General features: G+C 28.3%; 1 protein-coding gene across 5 annotated transcripts; it reads left to right on the top strand.

Moving 5' to 3' along the window:
- Positions 9,814-18,275, top strand: LOC107613609 (probable polyamine aminopropyl transferase). Of its 5 annotated transcripts, XR_002352803.1 has the most exons (9): positions 9,814-10,191; positions 10,587-10,639; positions 12,097-12,156; positions 12,268-12,345; positions 13,144-13,273; positions 13,616-13,668; positions 13,805-13,943; positions 14,236-14,400; positions 16,932-18,275. XR_002352803.1 is itself a non-coding variant. In XM_016315694.2 (8 exons), the coding sequence occupies exons 1-8, from the start codon at positions 9,897-9,899 to the stop codon at positions 17,085-17,087; spliced, it is 990 nt and encodes a 329-aa protein (XP_016171180.1). In that variant the 5' UTR covers positions 9,815-9,896; the 3' UTR covers positions 17,088-18,254. The 5 variants fall into 5 exon arrangements, 4 of the variants coding, with proteins under 4 accessions (XP_016171181.1, XP_016171180.1, XP_020965311.1 ...); XM_016315694.2 differs by lacking the exon at positions 13,805-13,943 and having other exon boundaries at positions 9,815-10,191; positions 16,932-18,254; XM_016315695.2 differs by lacking the exons at positions 14,236-14,400; positions 16,932-18,275 and having other exon boundaries at positions 13,805-14,129.

Raw genomic sequence — 19,691 nt, 5'->3', positions numbered from 1 at the left:
AAAAACTCCTGTATTCTATCCAAAATTTAAATTCATAAACAATACAGATTTTAGCAAATAAGAATAAAATTATTTATTATCACTTTATTCAATTGCATTAAATTCCATTCCATTCCATTTGTCTTGAAAGTCATCCCAATTTTTGGGACAAATTATTCATCGACAACACACCTGGACTGCAAATGAACTAAAATTGTGAATTGTATAAATTCAGAAACTCCTGCATTCTATCCAAATTTAAAATCATAAATAACACAGATTTTAATAAAGAAGAGTGAAATTATTCATTATTACTTTATTCAATTGTATTAGATTTCATTCCATCCCATTCATAATTTGTCTTGAAAGTCATCCCAACCTTTAGGATAAATTGTTCATCGACAACACACCTGGACTGCAAATGAACCGAAATATAGTTATAACAACACCATTATGTAATAACAAATGAACTAAAAATTGTGCATTGTATAAATTTAGAAACTCCTATATTCTATCCAAATTCAAATTCATAAACAACACAGATTTTAGCAAAGAAGAATGAAATTATTCTTTATCACTTTATTCAATTGCATTAGATTTCATTCCATTCCATTCAATTTGTTTTAAAAGTTATCCTAACCTCAAAGACAAATTGTTCATCAATAACACACCTGGACTGTAAATGAACCGAAATATAATTAAAACAACACCATTATATAATAACAAATGAACCGAAAATTGTGCATTTTATAAATTCAGAAACTCTTACATTCTATCGAAATTCAAATTCATAAACAACACTAATTTAGCAAAGAAGAATGAAATTATTCATTATTACTTTATTCAATTGCATTAGATTCTATTTTATTCTATTCAATGTAAAATAGTTGAAGAATAAAACTAGATAAAATTAAGAAAGATCCAAATGTCATCTACTTGATTCGATTCAGAAGAATATTTCAAATCGTCCTATTTTAACTTATTTGAGCTTGAATTATTCATTGTTTTAGAACACGCAAAACCTAAATAATTTTAATTACACTGTTTGATTTCCAAAAAAAATAAATACAGATCTTTGAAGAAAAAGAGAATAAAATCTTAGAAAAACACAGAAATCGAGGAAAGAAAACAAAAATCTAAAGAAAAAGAGATAATAATCGGACAAAAATACAGGAGAAGAGAATGTTCATCTTGAAGAGAAACAAATAAAAAGAAGTTTATGTTAAAAATTTGTCATAAGTGGTACAACTCTAAATGACTTTGTTGAACTTGGCTAGTGAAATCACATGGAGAGCATCTCCTTAATATACTAAAACTGGATTTTTTTCCCAGCTCATGGAAGTGAGATGTCGATTCCTCATGAATCCATTTTCCCGCGTGATTCACAATTAATATATATATTGTTCGTGTATGTGGTTTATATGTTAATGCTTTTATTGATTCTCTTTATTATTATTACTTTTTGTGTCTCTTTGTTGCTCTTTATTTTAGTTATATTCATTGATTTCTCTGTATTGATGCTCTTTTTATTTGAAATATCGTGACAATTTGGAGTGTATGTTGTGACCTAAGTGATATTCGCTAATTTAGTGTATGTTTTTAGATGGTTTATGTTATAATGTATTTAAGGAGTTGACTTAAAATTATAATATGATATATAAATTTATAATATGATTTATAGCATGCTAAAATATTAGGACATTATCATATAGATATTTTTTTATTTGGCCATTAGATTCAACTATATAGGATCTTAAAAATTATGTAATTATGTGATTAGTTATTTTTTCATATAATTATTGTATTGATCATTTACATTAGTGAGACTATTTTCATTATTAATATTTATAAATATGCTATTATTTATATAATTGATTGAATCATCTTATTCGTTTAAATTTAATTCTATTGAATTAATTATTCAAGGTGCCATCCCTATTTCTATTTTTAAAGTTTTTTTAATATTATTTAACAAATCTAATAACATAATAACAATTAAAAAAGACAGAACAAAAATTTTTTTAATATAAAAATAAGGAAAAAAGAATAAATTTATTTAATAACTTTTTCAAGATATATATGTTTTTTATAGATAATTACTGTAAGGCATGAAAAATTATTAAATTCTAACAATAATTATTAAGGATAAATGATTATTATAATTAAAAATAATGTTAATTTAAATGATATACAAATAAACCATGCCAAACATAACAACTTAAAAGAGTTACTTTTGAAAGAATATAGTTTATGATATTTAATTTTTTTACTATTTATTAAAAAAAAGCATAATTACTTAACGATATTTATTTTTAAATTCACTATGTATTCAATTTTATTCTTTCTTTCTTTTTTGACAAAATTTTACTCATGATGGTAATTCTTCTAATGATGTAAATGCAAATAATTATATTTTATTTTTTGATATAATTGATATATTATTAATAATAAATGGTAATTAACCCCTCATATTTTTAATCAAAGCATTTTGACGATAGTTTTTATTTATAGATATTAATGGATGATTGTTTCTTTAAAATAAAATGCATTATGATTTTAGGTTATTTCATAATTAACAATAATACTTGATTATTTCTTTAAAAATAAATTGTATTATGATTTTAGGTTATTTCACAATAATAATTAATGTTCATAATATTGAATTACTCTAAAAAATTTTATTTTCTATCGTTAGTAGTTAATCCCAAATTAAAAAAGATTATGTTGAATTGTTGAATAGTTCAAGTATAACCGGAGTTAATTTCGTTTATTTGTTTATTAATATACTTGATTGAAAGCATAAATGATAAATAAGACAAGCAAATAATTAGAAAAATAGAATGTTAGTAATTACTTAAAATTGATAACAAAATAAGTTATAAGGTATTACTTTATTTATATTATTAATAATTAAAAGAATAAAAGATCAGTAATTATTTTTGAAATAGACATTAAATTTAGTTTTATGGTACTAATTTATTTGAGTTGTTAATAAAATTTTATAATTTTCAGATTTATATCTACTCAATTTTTGAATTTTATTTTATTCTACTTTAACAAAAAATTGAGACGTGCATTTTTAATTATTTATTTAGATAGTATAGCGAAATGAGTTATATCAATTATAATTAATTATTGATAATTGATATCAATTAATTGATTGTATTAATTTATAAGATGAATAACGTATAATAATTAAAATAATAATAATAATAAATAATAATAATAATTATTATTATTATTGTTGTTAAAAAAAAACTAAAAACAAAAAGGAAGAAAGGCCGAAGCCATAGGAAATAAAAAGGAAGAATGAAACGTGGGTGACATGCATGAGAATCATATATATACATGACACATGGCCCTTCATTAAAATATTATTATCATTAAATATTTTCCTTAGCTTCCTTTGATCTTTTGGCCGAACACCACAAAGGAAAAGGAGAAAAACATCGTGAGAGAAAAGGGAAAAGAAATCATAGAACCTTGATTTTTAGCGTTCGATTTTTTGAGTTCTGTAATTTTAATAAAAATATAATCTAATAAAAATATTTATATCTTTTTTTTTATATACGTTAGCGTTATTTTTATCCAGTAAAAGTTGAGGGTGACGTAGCTCCTCTTTTATTTTAGTTTGGTTAATTGGAGTTCTAGGAGATACAAACGATTTCTGACGTTTTCTTCTCTAGTGATTTGGTCAAAAAATTTTTCTAGAATTTTCGTTGTTTTAATTTCGTACGAAGGTAGGGGATTTCATTTTGTAATTAACCGTTTTAATCTATGAATGCTATGGAAGTCTAGTGAATATTTGCAAATAATTTATGATTGTTTGGAATTACTGAATGATAAGTTTGAATTATATTTGTGACTGAATATGATGAATATGTATTTGATTTATTGATTGTTTAAGAATGCTGAGAATTCTTATTGTTGAGTTGGAAAGTCAGTTTGATTAAATACTATGTAAAATGATTTTTTTGGGTTGGGGTTAATTTGATATTGAAAATAAATCCGCTTTTGGAATCGATTTGAGATATTGGGAATGAGTTCTATTGATTTATAAAAAATGATTCTGAGGATCGGTACAGATTTTGACATTGGAATTGGTTTGATTTGTTGGTATTGAACTGAGATTTGAAAATGATTTCTGAATTTAAAAATGTTTGAAAAAAGGTTGAAAATGATTCGGTTGGGACCCAAAAAGGGTGGCAGAGTCTGAGATTTAGAGGAGATGCTGTCAAAATTTTATTATGAAACTTAAGACTTTGTTTGAAATATTTTAGAAAAAGGTTGGACTTGAGAAATTGTATTATTTGGATTTTGATTTATTAAGAAAAGATGTACATTTGGGTTTGATTTACTAAGAAAGACTTATGTTTTGGGTTTGATTAAAGAACTACATTTTAAGAAATTCTGATTCAAAGAGTTTGTTAATTTTAAAGAACGAGCTTGATTGACGTCCTCCCTAAAGTCTTAAGACCTTACCGTGAGATTTACTTAAAAAATGATTCTTTTAGTTTTTGAAAGAGGTTTAAATCTGAAATGATTTTGAAGTTGGTTTGGAAAAAATCATGGTTAAGTAAGAACTGATTTTTGTATGAAAGAAGAACTTATTGTAAGTAAAGTGGTCTCGAAGGTTTGGAAAAGGTTATACATAGTGGTTTTGGTTTTAAATAAAAATGATTTGAGTTCAGTTTAATACGAAAGAAAAGAAGAAGAAGAACGAAAAGTAAAAGAAAGAAAGATAATTAAAGGAATCTCTGCCACAGGAGAGCAGAGAACAAAGATTAAAGAATATATTAACTAAAAGGATCTTTGCCACAGGAGAGTAAAGAATAAAGATTAAGGGAATATATTAATTAATGGAATGACTGCCACAGGAGAGCAGATGTGACACTGTTTGGGCCTTAGTGCCAAATGTAAAGTGAGGACACCCATACACTGAGAACTGTTTTCCAGATGTACACTTATTGATTTGGAAAGTCACACTGTATGCGGCCTAGCCGTACGACTTATAAGCACACTGTAATATTGTATGCATCTGGAAAGCCATATTTGAGACTTGTGCCCGAGTAATGTCGGGAGTGGGTAGGCAACGGACACATGAGCTCATGGCCTGCGTTAGGAATAGACATGCATCATGTAGTTTGCACATTTGCATTTGATTGTGTCTGCTTATCTAGTTTCTCTGTGATTGTGTTGTTTGTCTTATTGCAATTTGTTTGTGTGTTGATCTGTTTCTTGTGCTATTAGTTGGTGTATTGAGGTGACTGAGAATCGAGGTTGTGATTGAGAATTGTTTTAAGTTCAGAAATTTAAAGAAGGTAATTAGTTATATATAGTAAAAGTAAAAAGTATTTTCAAAGGTTTAATAAAATAGTTTTATTGAGTAAGTTAATTATTTGTATTAAATTCATTACTTTTACGGCATTTTCATTTCCTACTGAGCACGTGTGGTTTGTTCTCACCCCAAAATCTTTCACCCTTTCAGTGACAAGTTCGAAGGTTCAATATGAAGTTGCGGACGAGTAGTAGATTTACTTGTGATTCCTGTTATTTTCATAGAATTCCCTCACCTTTATTGATTAGGATTTTATTTTATACAGAGGGATAGAAATTGTATCTGAGTTACATTTGAATTCTTGTGTATAATATTTATTATTATTAATAATTATGTGATTATTATTACTTGTGTTCTTTGATGTATGATTTTGATTAATGAGAAACAAAATTTTCCAGCATTTTCTATAAAACTGAAACACGATATCGAACTAAAGGCTCAATATTAAATAGTAAATAAAGAAAACAGATTAGTAATTCCTTACTTTTGGTATGATCATGACGTGCTAAAAATTAGGGTGTTACATAATTACATTAATCATAACTTCAAATATTTAATTTAATTAGAGTAAATATCAAATTATTTTAAATTTTGTTTGATTCATTCAACCAAATTAATTTTAACTAATTTATTATTTAATTTGATCGAATAAATATTAAATTATTTAATAAATAATATATTTTTTAAAATATTATTTTTGAAATTTTTTAATAAGATCGTATTTTAATTTTTCTCTTTCATTCTTTGTATTAATTAATTATATTAATCTTCTATTACAATATATTTTTTATCTACTCCTCAGATTATCTTTTCTATCTTCTTTTACTTTTTTAATTGCTCTTTTTACTTTATTTTTAATTGTTTAATTTACTTTTACTTCTCATATATAAATTTATTATAATTCATCAAGGTTCATTTTGAATTTAAGTGATTTTTTAGGTTATATTTTACCATTGATGCTTTTATTTTGTTTAGTGTATTTTTTTGAGTCTGTGTTTAATATAATAATCTGTAAATATCTATTCTATTATATAAAAATTAAATTTCTGCACTTAATGATAAAACTGTCATAACATGTTTCTGATGGTATTTTTCGGTTTATTTCTTTTAACTCATTAAATTTATTTTATTATAATAAATTAATTATATCAACTAATTGATTTAGTTAATTTTTTAAATATCATACAATTTATTATAATTTCTATCAATCAATTAATTGTAATTCAAATTGAATAATTATTTTGTTACGAAATTATTATTTTCTAATCTATTTATGGACAATATATATATTAATTATAATCACAAATTAAGCTATTTTATATTAAATGACTTATATAATAGTCATCTCATTTATTATCATAAATGCTGAATTAAATAAGTAATTATTACTTTTGATTTAGAATTAACTGAGAATAAAACGAGAGATACTATTTTATTTGGCCTTTCGAGTTTAATGTGTGTCACATTCAAATATAAATAGTAAATAAAATGAGAGATACTATTTTATTTGGCATTTCGAGTTTAATGGGTGTCACACTCAAATATAAATAGTAACTTCCAGATTTTGGTCTCCAACACATCAAAGTCACCTCCGTAACTCTTTCCATAAAAGGAATTGTGATTCAACTCTATCAGGGATACAAAAGGTTTTCAAAGAACAAGGGAATGACTCTAATCTATACGTGTTTAAAAATGTATTTAAAAAAAATGTTAAAACAACACTATTTAAAAAAAAGAAAAGATACGTGAAAAAAGGAAAATAAAAAATAAAAACATCACTATTAGAAAAAAACTGTTAATATGCGTATGAATAGAGCCGAGATTGAGAAATATATATGGATATAAAAAATAAAAAATTATTGTAGATTGTTGAATAAAAAATAATCATATATATAAAACGAAATAATTATAACAAAAAATAATTAATATATGTGATTTAGATGTTTTTAATAACCGGTAACATAGAGTTTAACAAAATATAATTCACATATTTTTTTATTTATGTATATCGTAATATATATATATATATATAATTATTTAACAAAATTAATATATAAGATTATGGAAAGTCTCATCTAAATTTAACAAGAACAAGATGACTTACATATAGAAATAGTTCTCATGGATAATAAGGTAAGTTGATTATTTTCCATGATTCTTTCAAGTGATGGTAGGTCCATTTTATAAATATTTTTTCATATTTTAAATTTATTTGATAAGTAAACCCTTGCACGAATCAAAAACAGTGCAATTTTATAGATTTATAAGTGCTAATAGTCTTTCTATTTAATTTGTTTTCAGTGTGATAATAGTCAATATAGTTGTTGGTGAATTTAACTATTACTATATTATTTATGAGGGAAGATCTCTCGTGGCTAAAATTGTGGTGGCTAAAGGTGACTTTTTATTGACCAACAAATATTTTGTTGACATTTGGTGGTGTTGAATAATGCAAGAGAAGTGTTGGCCAAGAACAAAAGAATAAGTGCATGTCCAAACACTGTTTTTTGTTCATGTGAGTCATTAATTGTTTTGATCAATTTTGTTTATTTCTTTAAAATTGTATAATAATATGTAATTCACATTTATTTAAAAATAATACAAAAAATTATTTGAAATTATATTTAAATTAAGGTTTAATTACTTTGTTGGTTCCTATAGTTTCACGAAATTTTTAATTAGGTCTCTGTACTTTTTTTCCTTTTAATTGAGTTCTTGTACCAAATTTTTTTTCAATTGGATCCCTACACTTTTTTTTTTCTTTTATTTGGGCCCGTGCACCAATTTTTTTTAGTTGGATCCCTATAAAATTAAGTCAATTACTTTCAAGAGATACCTAATTAAAAAAATTAGTGCAGGAACTTAATTAAAAGAAAAAATAGTGTAGGAACCTAATTGAAAATTTTGCAAAACTATAAGAACTAATAGAGTAATTAAACCTTAAATTAAATATTATTTTAAAATTTTAAATATAACTCTAAATATAAGTGCTAAAATTTAAATTATATATTCAAACTATATTTAACTGATTATATTTAAAATAAATTTAAAATTTTAAAATAATATTTAATTTAAAGTTTAATTATTCTGTTGGTTCTATAGTTTTGCAAAATTTTCAATTAGGTCTCTATACTTATTTTTTCTTTTAATTAGGTCCCTGCACCAATTTTTTTTCAACTAGGTCTTTCTTGGCAGTAATTGACTTAATTTTATAGGGACCCAACTAAAAAAAATTGGTGTAAGGACCTAAATAAAAGAAAAAAAAAAGTGTAGGGATCCAATTAAAAAAAAAGTTTGGTGCAAGAACTCAATTAAAAGGAAAAGGGTAAAGTACTAAATTGGTCCCCTATGTTTGGGCGTAATTCTGTTTTGATCCTTAAGGTTTAAAATGTCCTATTTGAATCCAAAAATGTTTCATTTAGCATCAATTTAGTCCCACAGTGAGGTCAAAGTTAAATAATTAACGAAATGTCCTACATAACAACAGTACAAGAACAAAATCGATAATCTACAGAACATATACAAGCTCCAGAGACACAAAATCAACTGATGATGTATCAATACGTTTATTTATTATTTTTCTTATAATATAAATAAAATATTTTCTATAGAACTAAAGAGAATGATAAATAAATGTATTGATGCATCAACGGTTGATTTTATGCCTCTGGAGCTTGTACATGTTCTCCAAATTATCGATTTTGTTCTTGTACTGTTATTATGTAGGACATTCCGTTAATTAGTTAAGTTTGGGACTAAATTGATGCTAAATGAAACTTTTGTTGGATTCAAATAGGACACTTTAAATTTTAAGGATTAAAACAGAATTACGCTCAAACATAGGGGACCAATTTAGTACTTTACCTAAAGAAAAAAAAATACAGAGAACTAATTAAAATTTTTACAAAATTATAGGGACTAATAAAATGATTAATTTAAATATAATTTCAAATAATTTTTTTATATTATTTTTAAATGAACGTGAACTACATATTATTATACAATTTTAAAGAAATAAACAAAATTGATCAAAACAAAATGACCCACATAAACAAAAAACAGTTTTTGGACATGCACTTATTTTTTTGTTTTTGACCCTAACACTTCTCTTACATTATCTAACACTATTAGATATCAACAAAGTATTTGTTGATCAACAAACAAAAAAATCATCTTTAACCATCACAATTTTAGTCACCAAAAACTTTTTCTATTTATTTATGATCGCATTCAATATATATATATATATATATGAAGAAAGTAAATTATTAAAATCGATTAATAACTATTTTAGAGTTAATCCAATTAACACTAAATTAAAAAAAAAAGAAACAAACAATGCATAACATGTTACTTTTTTATTAATCAAATTATTATAAGTCAAATTAATTTTAAAAAATAATTTAAAATTATAATTTCAATCTTATCACGTGCATGGCACGGGTAATTACTAATTTTATCACCGTATATCACGGCTAATTACACTTGTTTTATACTTATAATTGGAGGGTCTATGGTGTGCGAATGCTGAGTTATCCATTCCATTGCATCTTCAGCAATAGCGAATCGTCAAGTAACAATGAGTGTGTCTGCTGCTTCGTTGCCGTTAACGAGTTCGGCGCCTCCTCCCCGTGCTCTTTCTTTTCCCTATTTCAAGTCCTTTCATTTCCCCATTCGCACCCCAAACCACAAATTCTCCAAACGACTCATTGCCAATGCTGACTTCTCATCTTCTGCTCCAACTTCATCTACAGTTGAGGAAGAACAAGAAGAAGAAGAGAGCTACCAAGTTCTCTCGGCTATGAAAAGTGACTACAATGACATAGTCATTGTTGACACCCCAAAGTCTAGAATGCTCCTCCTTGATTCCACGCGTACCCCTCTCTCTCTCTCTCTCACACACACACACACACACACACACACATACACACAAGCAATTGTTATTAAAAAAATACAAACTTTACTCCATAGATGATGATCTATGTGTGAAAAGTGTTGGAATCGGTTCTCCCTCTATATGTTTGTGTAGGTGTGTTTTCCTTTTCTTCTATTTGGATATGATTTTCTATTTTTTTTTCCGTCTTAAAAGTAGGAACTGTGAAGCGTTGATGAATTGGGTGTTAAAATCTCTCAAATGGATCTCTCCTTGTGTGATTTTTTTTCTCAAATTGGATGGTCATAAGTGAAAAGTGTAAAAGGTGCCATGGAATTTGTGTTGTTTGTGGTAGCTGATAAGTCTCTGAATTTCTGTTTCTTTTGATTGTTGCAGATAATGTTCACAGCATTCTTTACAAGGAGCAAAAGTGGACTGGTTCCTACTGGGTATGTATGTATGTATGTTCGTTGCTAGCTTTGAATACTCAAAGTGTTGAATAGAGTGCTCATTGTTCTATGAATGTGAAGAGTGGCATCATGCATTCTAGCTGACATGTTTAGTGAAACAAATAAGTACATGATGCAATATCGATATCGAATCAGATGAGAAACTTCTCTATTTGGACTTAGTTGCCACTATCAAGCTGTGAAGTAATAGCAAATTGTAGATTCAATTTTACTTAATGCGGTCTAGGTTCTTCAGTACCAAGTTATAAATTTGGGTAAAGTACTAAATTGGTCTCCTAGGTTTGGGCGTAATTCTATTTTAGTCCTTAAGGTTTAAAGTGTCCTATTTGAATCCAAAAAAGTTTCATTTAGCATCAATTTAGTCCCACAGTGAGGCCAAACTTAAATAATTAACGGAATGTCCTACATAACAACAATATAAGAACAAAATCGATAATCTGGAGAACATGTACAAGCTCCAGAGGCACAAAATCAACCGTTGATGCATCAATACATTTATTTATCATTCTCTTTAGTTCTATAGAAAATATTTTATTTATATTATAAGAAAAATAATAAATAAATGTATTGATGCATCAACGGTTGATTTTGTGCCTCTGGAGCTTGTACATGTTCTCTAGATTATCGATTTTGTTCTTGTACTGTTGTTATGTAGGACATTTCGTTAATTATTTAACTTTGACCTCACTGTGTGACTAAATTGATGCTAAATGAAACATTTTTGGATTCAAATAGGACACTTTAAACCTTAAGGATCAAAACAGAATTACGCCCAAACATAGGGGACTAATTTAGTACTTTATCCTATAAATTTTGATATAAAAAAAACGTCTTTTTGGAATTATTAATCATGGAAAACTTAGGTCCTTTAAAGTCCGCAAGTGTGTAATTGGGAGAATGTAGGTGGTTAATTATCATTGACTTGATATCTTTTGTTTGTTTGAGAAAGTGTTTCCAAGATTTTGTGAAGACAAAATGTAAAATCAATAAAATGTTGTTTTCATTTTCTGTTTCACTTTCTTGTTATAAAATTTTAGAAAAAACAGAAGACATTGAAAATTAAGATGACAATGTAAATGAAAATGAAAATGAAGACCTAACAGGTCTTACTTTTTCACTTTACATACGTGCTCACTTTAGAGAATTCAAATCCAATCATGAAATAGGGAAATGACTAGTGAATTTTGCTATCCTGTAGCCCTGTAATGTAATGCCAGAGATTTGTAGATATAAATGAGTAAATTATATTATCTCTGGTTGTCATATTCTTTTTGTTAGAGAAAGGTACAGTTATGCAGATGAATTTAGTCATTTTTCTGAACTTTTGTTATTGGTATTTAACATCACAATTTGGCATGCTTGTATTGATGTGTACATAAAGCATTAGTTATTCATCTCAGCTTCTCAGGAGTTTTTGAACTCATTGAATTAAACAGGATGAATTTGCCAGCTTGCCAGCTATTGTTCCTAAAGGTCCCATTGCTATCTTAGGTTTGGTAATTGATTTAATTCTAAGATGGCATATAATTTTTCTTGTTGATTTTATACCATGGAATTCCCAAAATGTTAATCGGCTTATAAGTAATATGTACCTTAAAATCCTTCAGGGTGGTGGAACTGCTGCTCATTTGATGCTTCACTTATGGCCTTCACTGCAGCTTGAGGGTTGGGAGATTGATGAAATCGTAATATATGCTTTCTGCAATTCAATTTTTGATAAATTTATAGTTTTATACAGAATTTGCTTGCTTTACCGCACAATTTAGGGATAGTTTGAAACTTCTGACAAACATTAAGACAAAAATAATACTTTACCAAAATTTAAAGTATTAGAGCCTATAACATCGAAGAATGTGGTGAGACAAGATATCTTTAGGAACACAACTGTCATTTCTCAACATTGCAAAGGCAATGCCAGTAATTACTTTCCAGTAAAATCAGAATTACCAATATGCCTTTTTCTACTTGGATGTTATTTAGGAATCTGTTCTTGCACTGCAAATTGAGATTATTGATATAGTACTTTCATTGTTTTCGTAAAGAATTTGTCTTCATTGTCAATCGACTTTTGACCCTTCACGGTGTCAGTAGCTGACCATGCAGCATAAGTTGATCATGCTGCATAAATTTAGTAATTAAGGAAAATTTTGAAGATTAATAGTTAATACCGCTGATTTTGGTGGCTAAACTTGCTAAATTTGTTTTGGTTTCATAGGCTGATTCTATCATTTAACTGTACTTGGATTTGGTTCATTGGTTGCATACTTCATTATTTTGCTGAATGAACAGTACACTAAAGAAGAAAGGAAGTCAATTTAAAGATAATCTTGTACCATTGCCTGGCGATCTTCATTTTCTGTTACTTAGACGATTCCTTTAGAACAAAAAACAAATAGCATTCTTTGGTCCCTGATGCATTGTCCTCACCTAGTTGATGTTTTCTTCTCTTTCCCCCTCTTTTTCTGAAATATCAAACATTTCAGTTGATTGATAAAGCGAGAGATTATTTTGGCCTATCTGATCTTGAGAAGACAACAGAAGGTGGTGGCATTTTAAATGTTCATATCGGTGATGTCTTCATTCCATCAGAGAATTTATGCAGAAGATATGCTGGTCAGTCATCCATATTGTATATTGTACAGAAACCAACTATCATATGATTTCTTGTATTATTTTCTTTTTCAAATTCTAAATTACCTTATAAAAACTAGTTTTTAAATTAAATATGTGCAAACAAGAGTCCCAAAATGTCAAACCTATGCATGTCTAATGCATAGACACAACACCCAAATGGTGCATCTGTAGTTTATAGGATGCGTAGTTGAATTATAATGTGAATCGTTCTTTTAGTTCATGCAATCGCAACATGCCATTTAAGATTCTTTTTCAATTTTTTTTCTCCTCATTTACTTATAGTGGATATTTTTTTATAACTCTGGACCAACTTATTGTCAGGCATTGTAGTTGACTTGTTTTCTGAAGGAAAAGTTTTGCCTCAGCTGGAAGAGGTATGTGACTGTTGTTTTACATACATATTTACATTTTACCTGATTTTATGAAGTTCTCTCCAACCAGATGATTGCTTCTGTATTGTTGTTATCTAATTAATAGTCAAACTTCTGTAGATTAACTTGTATAGTTCAGGTCATTCCCTTGTATGGGATAATTTGGGCATGTTCATGCATGTTTTCCGCCACAACCGTGTCATGCAAAGAGAGGGACGAAACTCTTGCAGAGCCTTGCTTTCCATGTACAATGTGCTACAAATTTTGTGATGAGCAAGGTCTTTGTTTCATAATCTACCTTCACATGATATGGTCATGGAAAAACCGATATGATCTAAAATTCGGGAGTTGAAACAATTCCTTTTGTTAAACTATGGACTAAGGAATCAGACAACATTCTTATAATGCTCTAGAATAAAATAACAATTTATTAATTGTGGATGTGTATTCTCACAGTCATCTGCCTAAGTGATTAACTCTTTTTTCTTGAGATTTTGAGGGAAAGAAAATCGAATATAGATATGACGCCGTAATTGCATTATGTTTTGCACTGCCTAATATGTTTGGCAGGTAAGTACTTGGTTGGAATTACAGGAGAGATTGATGCCTGACGGTCGCTTCATGGTGAATTGTGGTGGCATTGATGGGGAATCCAGTCCAGAGTCTTTATTAAGTGATGAGACATGGCTACTAAATCCAACATTGAAAGCACTATCCAAGGCATTTCCTGGACAAGTAAGCTGTTGCTTATAGCAATGTGTCTATCATTGTTGGATCATTGATTTCGTGCATTACGCTGCCATAGTACTTAATAAGCTATTGCTGAATTATGGATAAGTTGAAACTCGAAAGTAGAAAGGTATCTATTCCCTTGTTAATAGGCTTGTTGAGCATATGGGACTTAGATAGGAGAGGAAGAACCGAAGAAGGGAAGCCATATATTATTATGATGATGATATATTACACCCCCTCTTGATTTACAAAAATGTTATTTGTATACCAAAATCAGCCACCAATATATTTGTGTATAAATACATGTGTGGTTTAATTTATTTTCAATGTGTATTTGTATTCCCACATGTATTTACACTAGTGTCTGATTTTAGTGTACACGTAGCATAGTTGCTTTACTTATCATACCTAGGTGATCACTACTCAGTGATTTTATAAAATATACATATTGAGTGCCATATAACTTAAATCTCGAGAGTTTAGTGTTTAGTTTTAAAAATGGAGGAAATGTAGTGTGTAATATCACCGAGTAATGCTACATGACTAACAAAGTATATCATTTTTGGCCAACACTTAATAAAGGTATTTTTATACTAAATTCTAAATCCTAATAGTATAAAAATAGGTCTAATTACTCTGCTAGTCCCTATAGTTTTGTTAAATTTTTAATTAGGTCCTTATATTATTTTTTCTTTCAATTGGATTCTTGAACCAATATTTTTTTTTTCAAATAGGTCCCTACGGTGACAAAAACGTTTGGTTTATTGGAATATTCCATTCCCAAATTGTAGATACCCTTACTTTTTTTGAATCTCTAATTGTCTTTCCGCTTTTATTTTCACAAAGACAAAACTTAACCCTTTCACTTCTCATTTGTCCTCCTCTCCGTCTCCCTCCTCCCTCTTCTTCTGTCTCTCCCTCGCCCTCTCCCACCCTCACTCCTCCCACCTCTGCTGCACCCCTCCTTCCCCCTCCCTCCACTTCGATTTCACTTTCACTCCTTCCAATTTTGCCGCACCCCTTCATGGTATTTTGGTCTTTGGTAGTTTGATATTCAAGAATTGTTGACTGACTTTGATTACTTTTGTTATGTACATTTTGATGCAAAACCTAACTGCAGTGTACTTACACTTGATCATAACCTGAATAGAGTGACAATTACAACAGAAGATGTACTAATTACTGGGACCATGGAACAAAAACTTTTCATTAAATCTTTCCCACTCAAGAGCATGCTGTACGCATCTGCTAATATAAAGAGCCCGACACTTATGCAATCATTAGTTGGAAATTTGTGCAAGAGACACATTTTGTTCATTTGCTGGACGACAAGCTACGGTTTCCTATCAACTTTTCCGCTTAAAGAATATGAGCATGGCTGTTCTTTGGCGAGTTGTTTTTTTGTTTTCATCTTATAATCATGTTGTCTATCACTGTGTTGGAACATCATATGTGCTGCCTAGGGAAACGAACCTACCAAGGTAAGTTGACAAAGCTTTGTGGTTGGTAAAGCCTAAACCCTAAGGTTTTTGGTAAGTTGACAAAAATCTACTACCAAACCACAATGTTTTGTCAACTTACCTTGGTAGGTTCATTTCTCCAAGCAGTACATATGTTGTTCCAACATAGTAATAGATAACATGATTACAAGATGAAAAAGAACAACTCGCCAAAGAACAGCCATGCTCATATTCGGAAAAGTTGATAGGAAATTATAGCTCTTGTCGTCCAGCAAATGGACAAAATGCATCTCAACATCTTGCACACATTTTCAACTAGTGATTTCTTAATGTCGAACTCTTTTTGTTGGAAAATGCATACAGCATGCTCCTGGAGTGGGATAGATTTAATGAAAAAATTTTATTCCATGGTACCAATAATGAGTACATCTTCTGTTACAATTACCACTCTGTTCAGGTTTTTCATTAAAATGTACATAACAAAAACAACCGAAGTCAGTCAGCAATTCTTGAACATCAAACTAACAAAGACCAAGATACCATGAAAGGGTGCAGCAAAATCGGAAGGAGTGAGAGTGGAATCGGAGAGGAGGAGGGGGAAGGAGGGGTGCAGCAGAGGTGGGAGGAGTGAGGGAGGGAGAAGGAGAGGCGGGAGACGAAGAGGAGGAGAACAAGTGTGAGGATTAATTTTGTCTTTGTGAAGATAGAAAGGGAGAGACAATTAGGGATTCAGAAAAAGTTAGGGTATCTTCAATTTGGAAATGGAATATTCGGTTAAACCAAACGTTTTGTCACAGAGACCTAATTGAAAAAAATTATTGGTTCAAGGACCCAATTGAAAGGGAAAAGAAATGTATGTACCTAATTGAAAATTTGGCGAAACTATAAGGATCAGCAGAGTAATTAAACCTATAAAAATCAAGTGTTGGCAAATGTTGATAACCCCTAACATTTCTCTTGCATCATTTAGATATTGTCAAGTGTTTGGATGCTTATCTATAAATACCTCTACCAATTTGACATTTTTTTATGTAATCTTTAAAGTTGCTAACGGTTTGTGTTTGAAATTCTCAGTTAAGCTGGAAAAGAATGCCAAAGGTTAGTGGTGAAAATTTTATGGCACTCACAGGATCCATGCCTGATGTGGAATCTTGGTCTGCAAGTGTCTCATCTCCTCTAAGCACAAATGTTAAGGATTGGAGACCTTGTGGGCAGGTTTCTAGAAATTGATACTAATTTGTTCATAGATAAAATAAAGTGTTTGGTATTTATTTATATATTTTTTGAGATAAGTTTTTTTTGATAGAGATGAGTTATTTGCATAAGTTTATAAAGTAATGCTACACATCTAAGTCTTTTTATGAACCAAGTCCAACAAAGTTAAACAATAAGACTTGGAGTAATTTTAGCTATAAGTGATTTTTGTTATGTTAGACTAACTTGATTGGACTTGGTTAACAAAAAAGACTTGGATGTGTAGTATTATTCAATTTTTATTGGTACACGTTACTTTCTCGTTATGAAAAGAATATAACGAGTATAAAAAACAAGAATAAAAATGTTATATACACACAAAAAATCAGCTACCATCTATTTGCATATAAATATATATGTTGTTTAACATATGTATAATATGTATTTAATATTTTAACATGTATTCTATAATCTATACAGGTTGCTGATTTTTAGTGTGCATATTATATGAATGAAATAAGAAATAGTACATGTATGTGTACTAGTCTTGTGTGCATCAAGAGTGGTGGTATAGCTTCTTTTCTCGTATTAAAAATTTGTATTTTTTTAGTAGCTTTTATTTCTAAAAGTATGTACTATGTTTTGTACACACAAGTAGTGTGTATCATACATTAAAACACAAAAATGTTATGGGTGTGAAAAATGTAATTACTGAATATTTATGTGTAAATATATATGTTGTTTTATACAATTTTTTCAAGCAAATAATTAGCTACTAGAATAATCAAATTTACTATGGTAGAAAAATCAAACCTATAATAGACAAATAATCAAATTTGTTTATAGCAGTTTAAAAAAAATTGGGATTGTAATCAAGGAAGAGTATCTTCTTGAATAGTTTGTTTCTTTTTCCCTTTTTCTTTTGATTTTGCTATTGAATTATTAAGTTTATTGTATTATTGGAACAATTTGTGATTAATGCTTATGAGTTTTATGTTTTGATTTTTTGAGTTGTTTACTTGTGTTGCTTAATTGTTAAATTTGAGTTTATAATTTTCTGCACCTTTAATTTGTTAATTATTTCCATTCTTGTCATGATTCATGAGTGAGTAGTGTTTTAGTTGGTCTTCAGAGTGAATTATCAAGATGAGTCTTGAACTATTGTATTACCTGATTAATTGAATTTGTCCTTAATTTGAATTATATTAATAGACATCAACTCTAGCTATTCCTTCTTGTGGGTTAACTCGCTAGGATTATGCTGATTAATGAGAAAACCCTGACAGAATTTCTATAATTTGGTTCGTTGACTTGTAAGGACAAATTGAATTATGTTCAATTAAAGCAATTTGATGGGTGATGATAGTTAGTCTTGGTTAATTACTCTCGAGCGAAGACTTTTACTTACATTGAATTTTAATTTCTAGTATCATCGATTTAATTTTCTTGCTTTACAACTCAAAATCTCCCAATTTCCATTATCAATTACAATGAACCTTCTTTGGATTTGACTTGGATTGTCTTTTTCCAAACATAATTTCAAAACTCCAATCTCTGTATTGAAAAGGTAAAGTATTATATTTGATTTGCTAATTTTTTTTTCCTTTTATAGGAAAATTATTTTGAAGCGGAGAAAAAACTTAACTAATCCATCACATATAGTTTCAACGTCAAATACTAGGAGAGTAAATGTCATCAAGTTGCCGAGATGATGATAAATATAAATTTTTTGGTAATTTGATGATAAATATATTTGCTATTACATTACTTCACAACGTTTTTGTTTATTGAATATTTTGCAATAATAAAATTAGAGGTTGTTATAACTTAGACTACTATTATGTGATTTTGAAATAGCTTAGTTTATTTTCTTTTATAGGTCATCAGTGTAAATTTTATGAATCATTTTATAAATGATAGTTACATTATTATATATATAAATTTTATTGAATTTTTTTTTTAAAATAAAGGATAAGTTACCTTTATGATATATATCTAATAATAATTGGATGAAATTGATTGAATTATCATAATTAAATTTAATTCTTAATTTAACCTAAATTTTGATAACTTAACCAATTAACTATACTATAACTTTTTTTTACAAATTATAAAATCACTATAGGAATCTCATAGGCTAAAGTATAATTTTTTTTTTCTGAAATTTGACAAAAGTTTCAAAAATACCTCTAAATTTTATTTTGTTTCAATTTTGTTCCAAAAGGTTTTGATTTGTATCAAATATAGCCATAACGGCTAATTTTTCAAAAAATTTAAGACCAATTCAAAAACAATTTCATAAGAATAATCCTCAATACAAGCAAGTCAAGCATAATTTTCATACATTATTGTTAGATTGGTCTTACATTTTTTGAAAATTTAGCTGTCGAGAGTATATTTGCTACAAATCGAAAACTTTTGGGACAAAATTGAAACGAAATAAAACTTAGGGATATTTTTAAAACTTTTACCAAATTTCAGGAAAAAAGTATATTTTACCCGAATCTTATATTTTTTATTTTTTGTTCATACTATATACCTATTAATTAGTTGCAACCACAAAATAAAAAATTCAAACAAAAATCTAAGAAGTATAAAAATTTAAAATTTTCAAAACTTTTTTTATGATAACTCTTTCAT

This window comes from Arachis ipaensis, chromosome B08, assembly GCF_000816755.2.
Source record: "Arachis ipaensis cultivar K30076 chromosome B08, Araip1.1, whole genome shotgun sequence".
Lineage (NCBI taxonomy): Eukaryota > Viridiplantae > Streptophyta > Magnoliopsida > Fabales > Fabaceae > Arachis > Arachis ipaensis.
Note: the sequence above shows the minus strand (reverse complement) of the source record. Positions and strands in the feature narration are given on the sequence as shown.

What these genes read in the sequence shown, in the direction of transcription:
- LOC107613609 (XM_016315694.2), top strand. Translation starts at nt 9,897, where the DNA reads ATGAGTGTGTCTGCTGCTTCGTTGCCGTTAACGAGTTCGGCGCCTCCT. An exon ending in GCTCCTCCTTGATTCCACGC is followed by an intron (nt 10,192 to 10,586) that starts GTACCCCTCTCT and finishes TGATTGTTGCAG; the next exon opens with ATAATGTTCACAGCATTCTT. An exon ending in GTTGGGAGATTGATGAAATC is followed by an intron (nt 12,346 to 13,143) that starts GTAATATATGCT and finishes CAAACATTTCAG; the next exon opens with TTGATTGATAAAGCGAGAGA.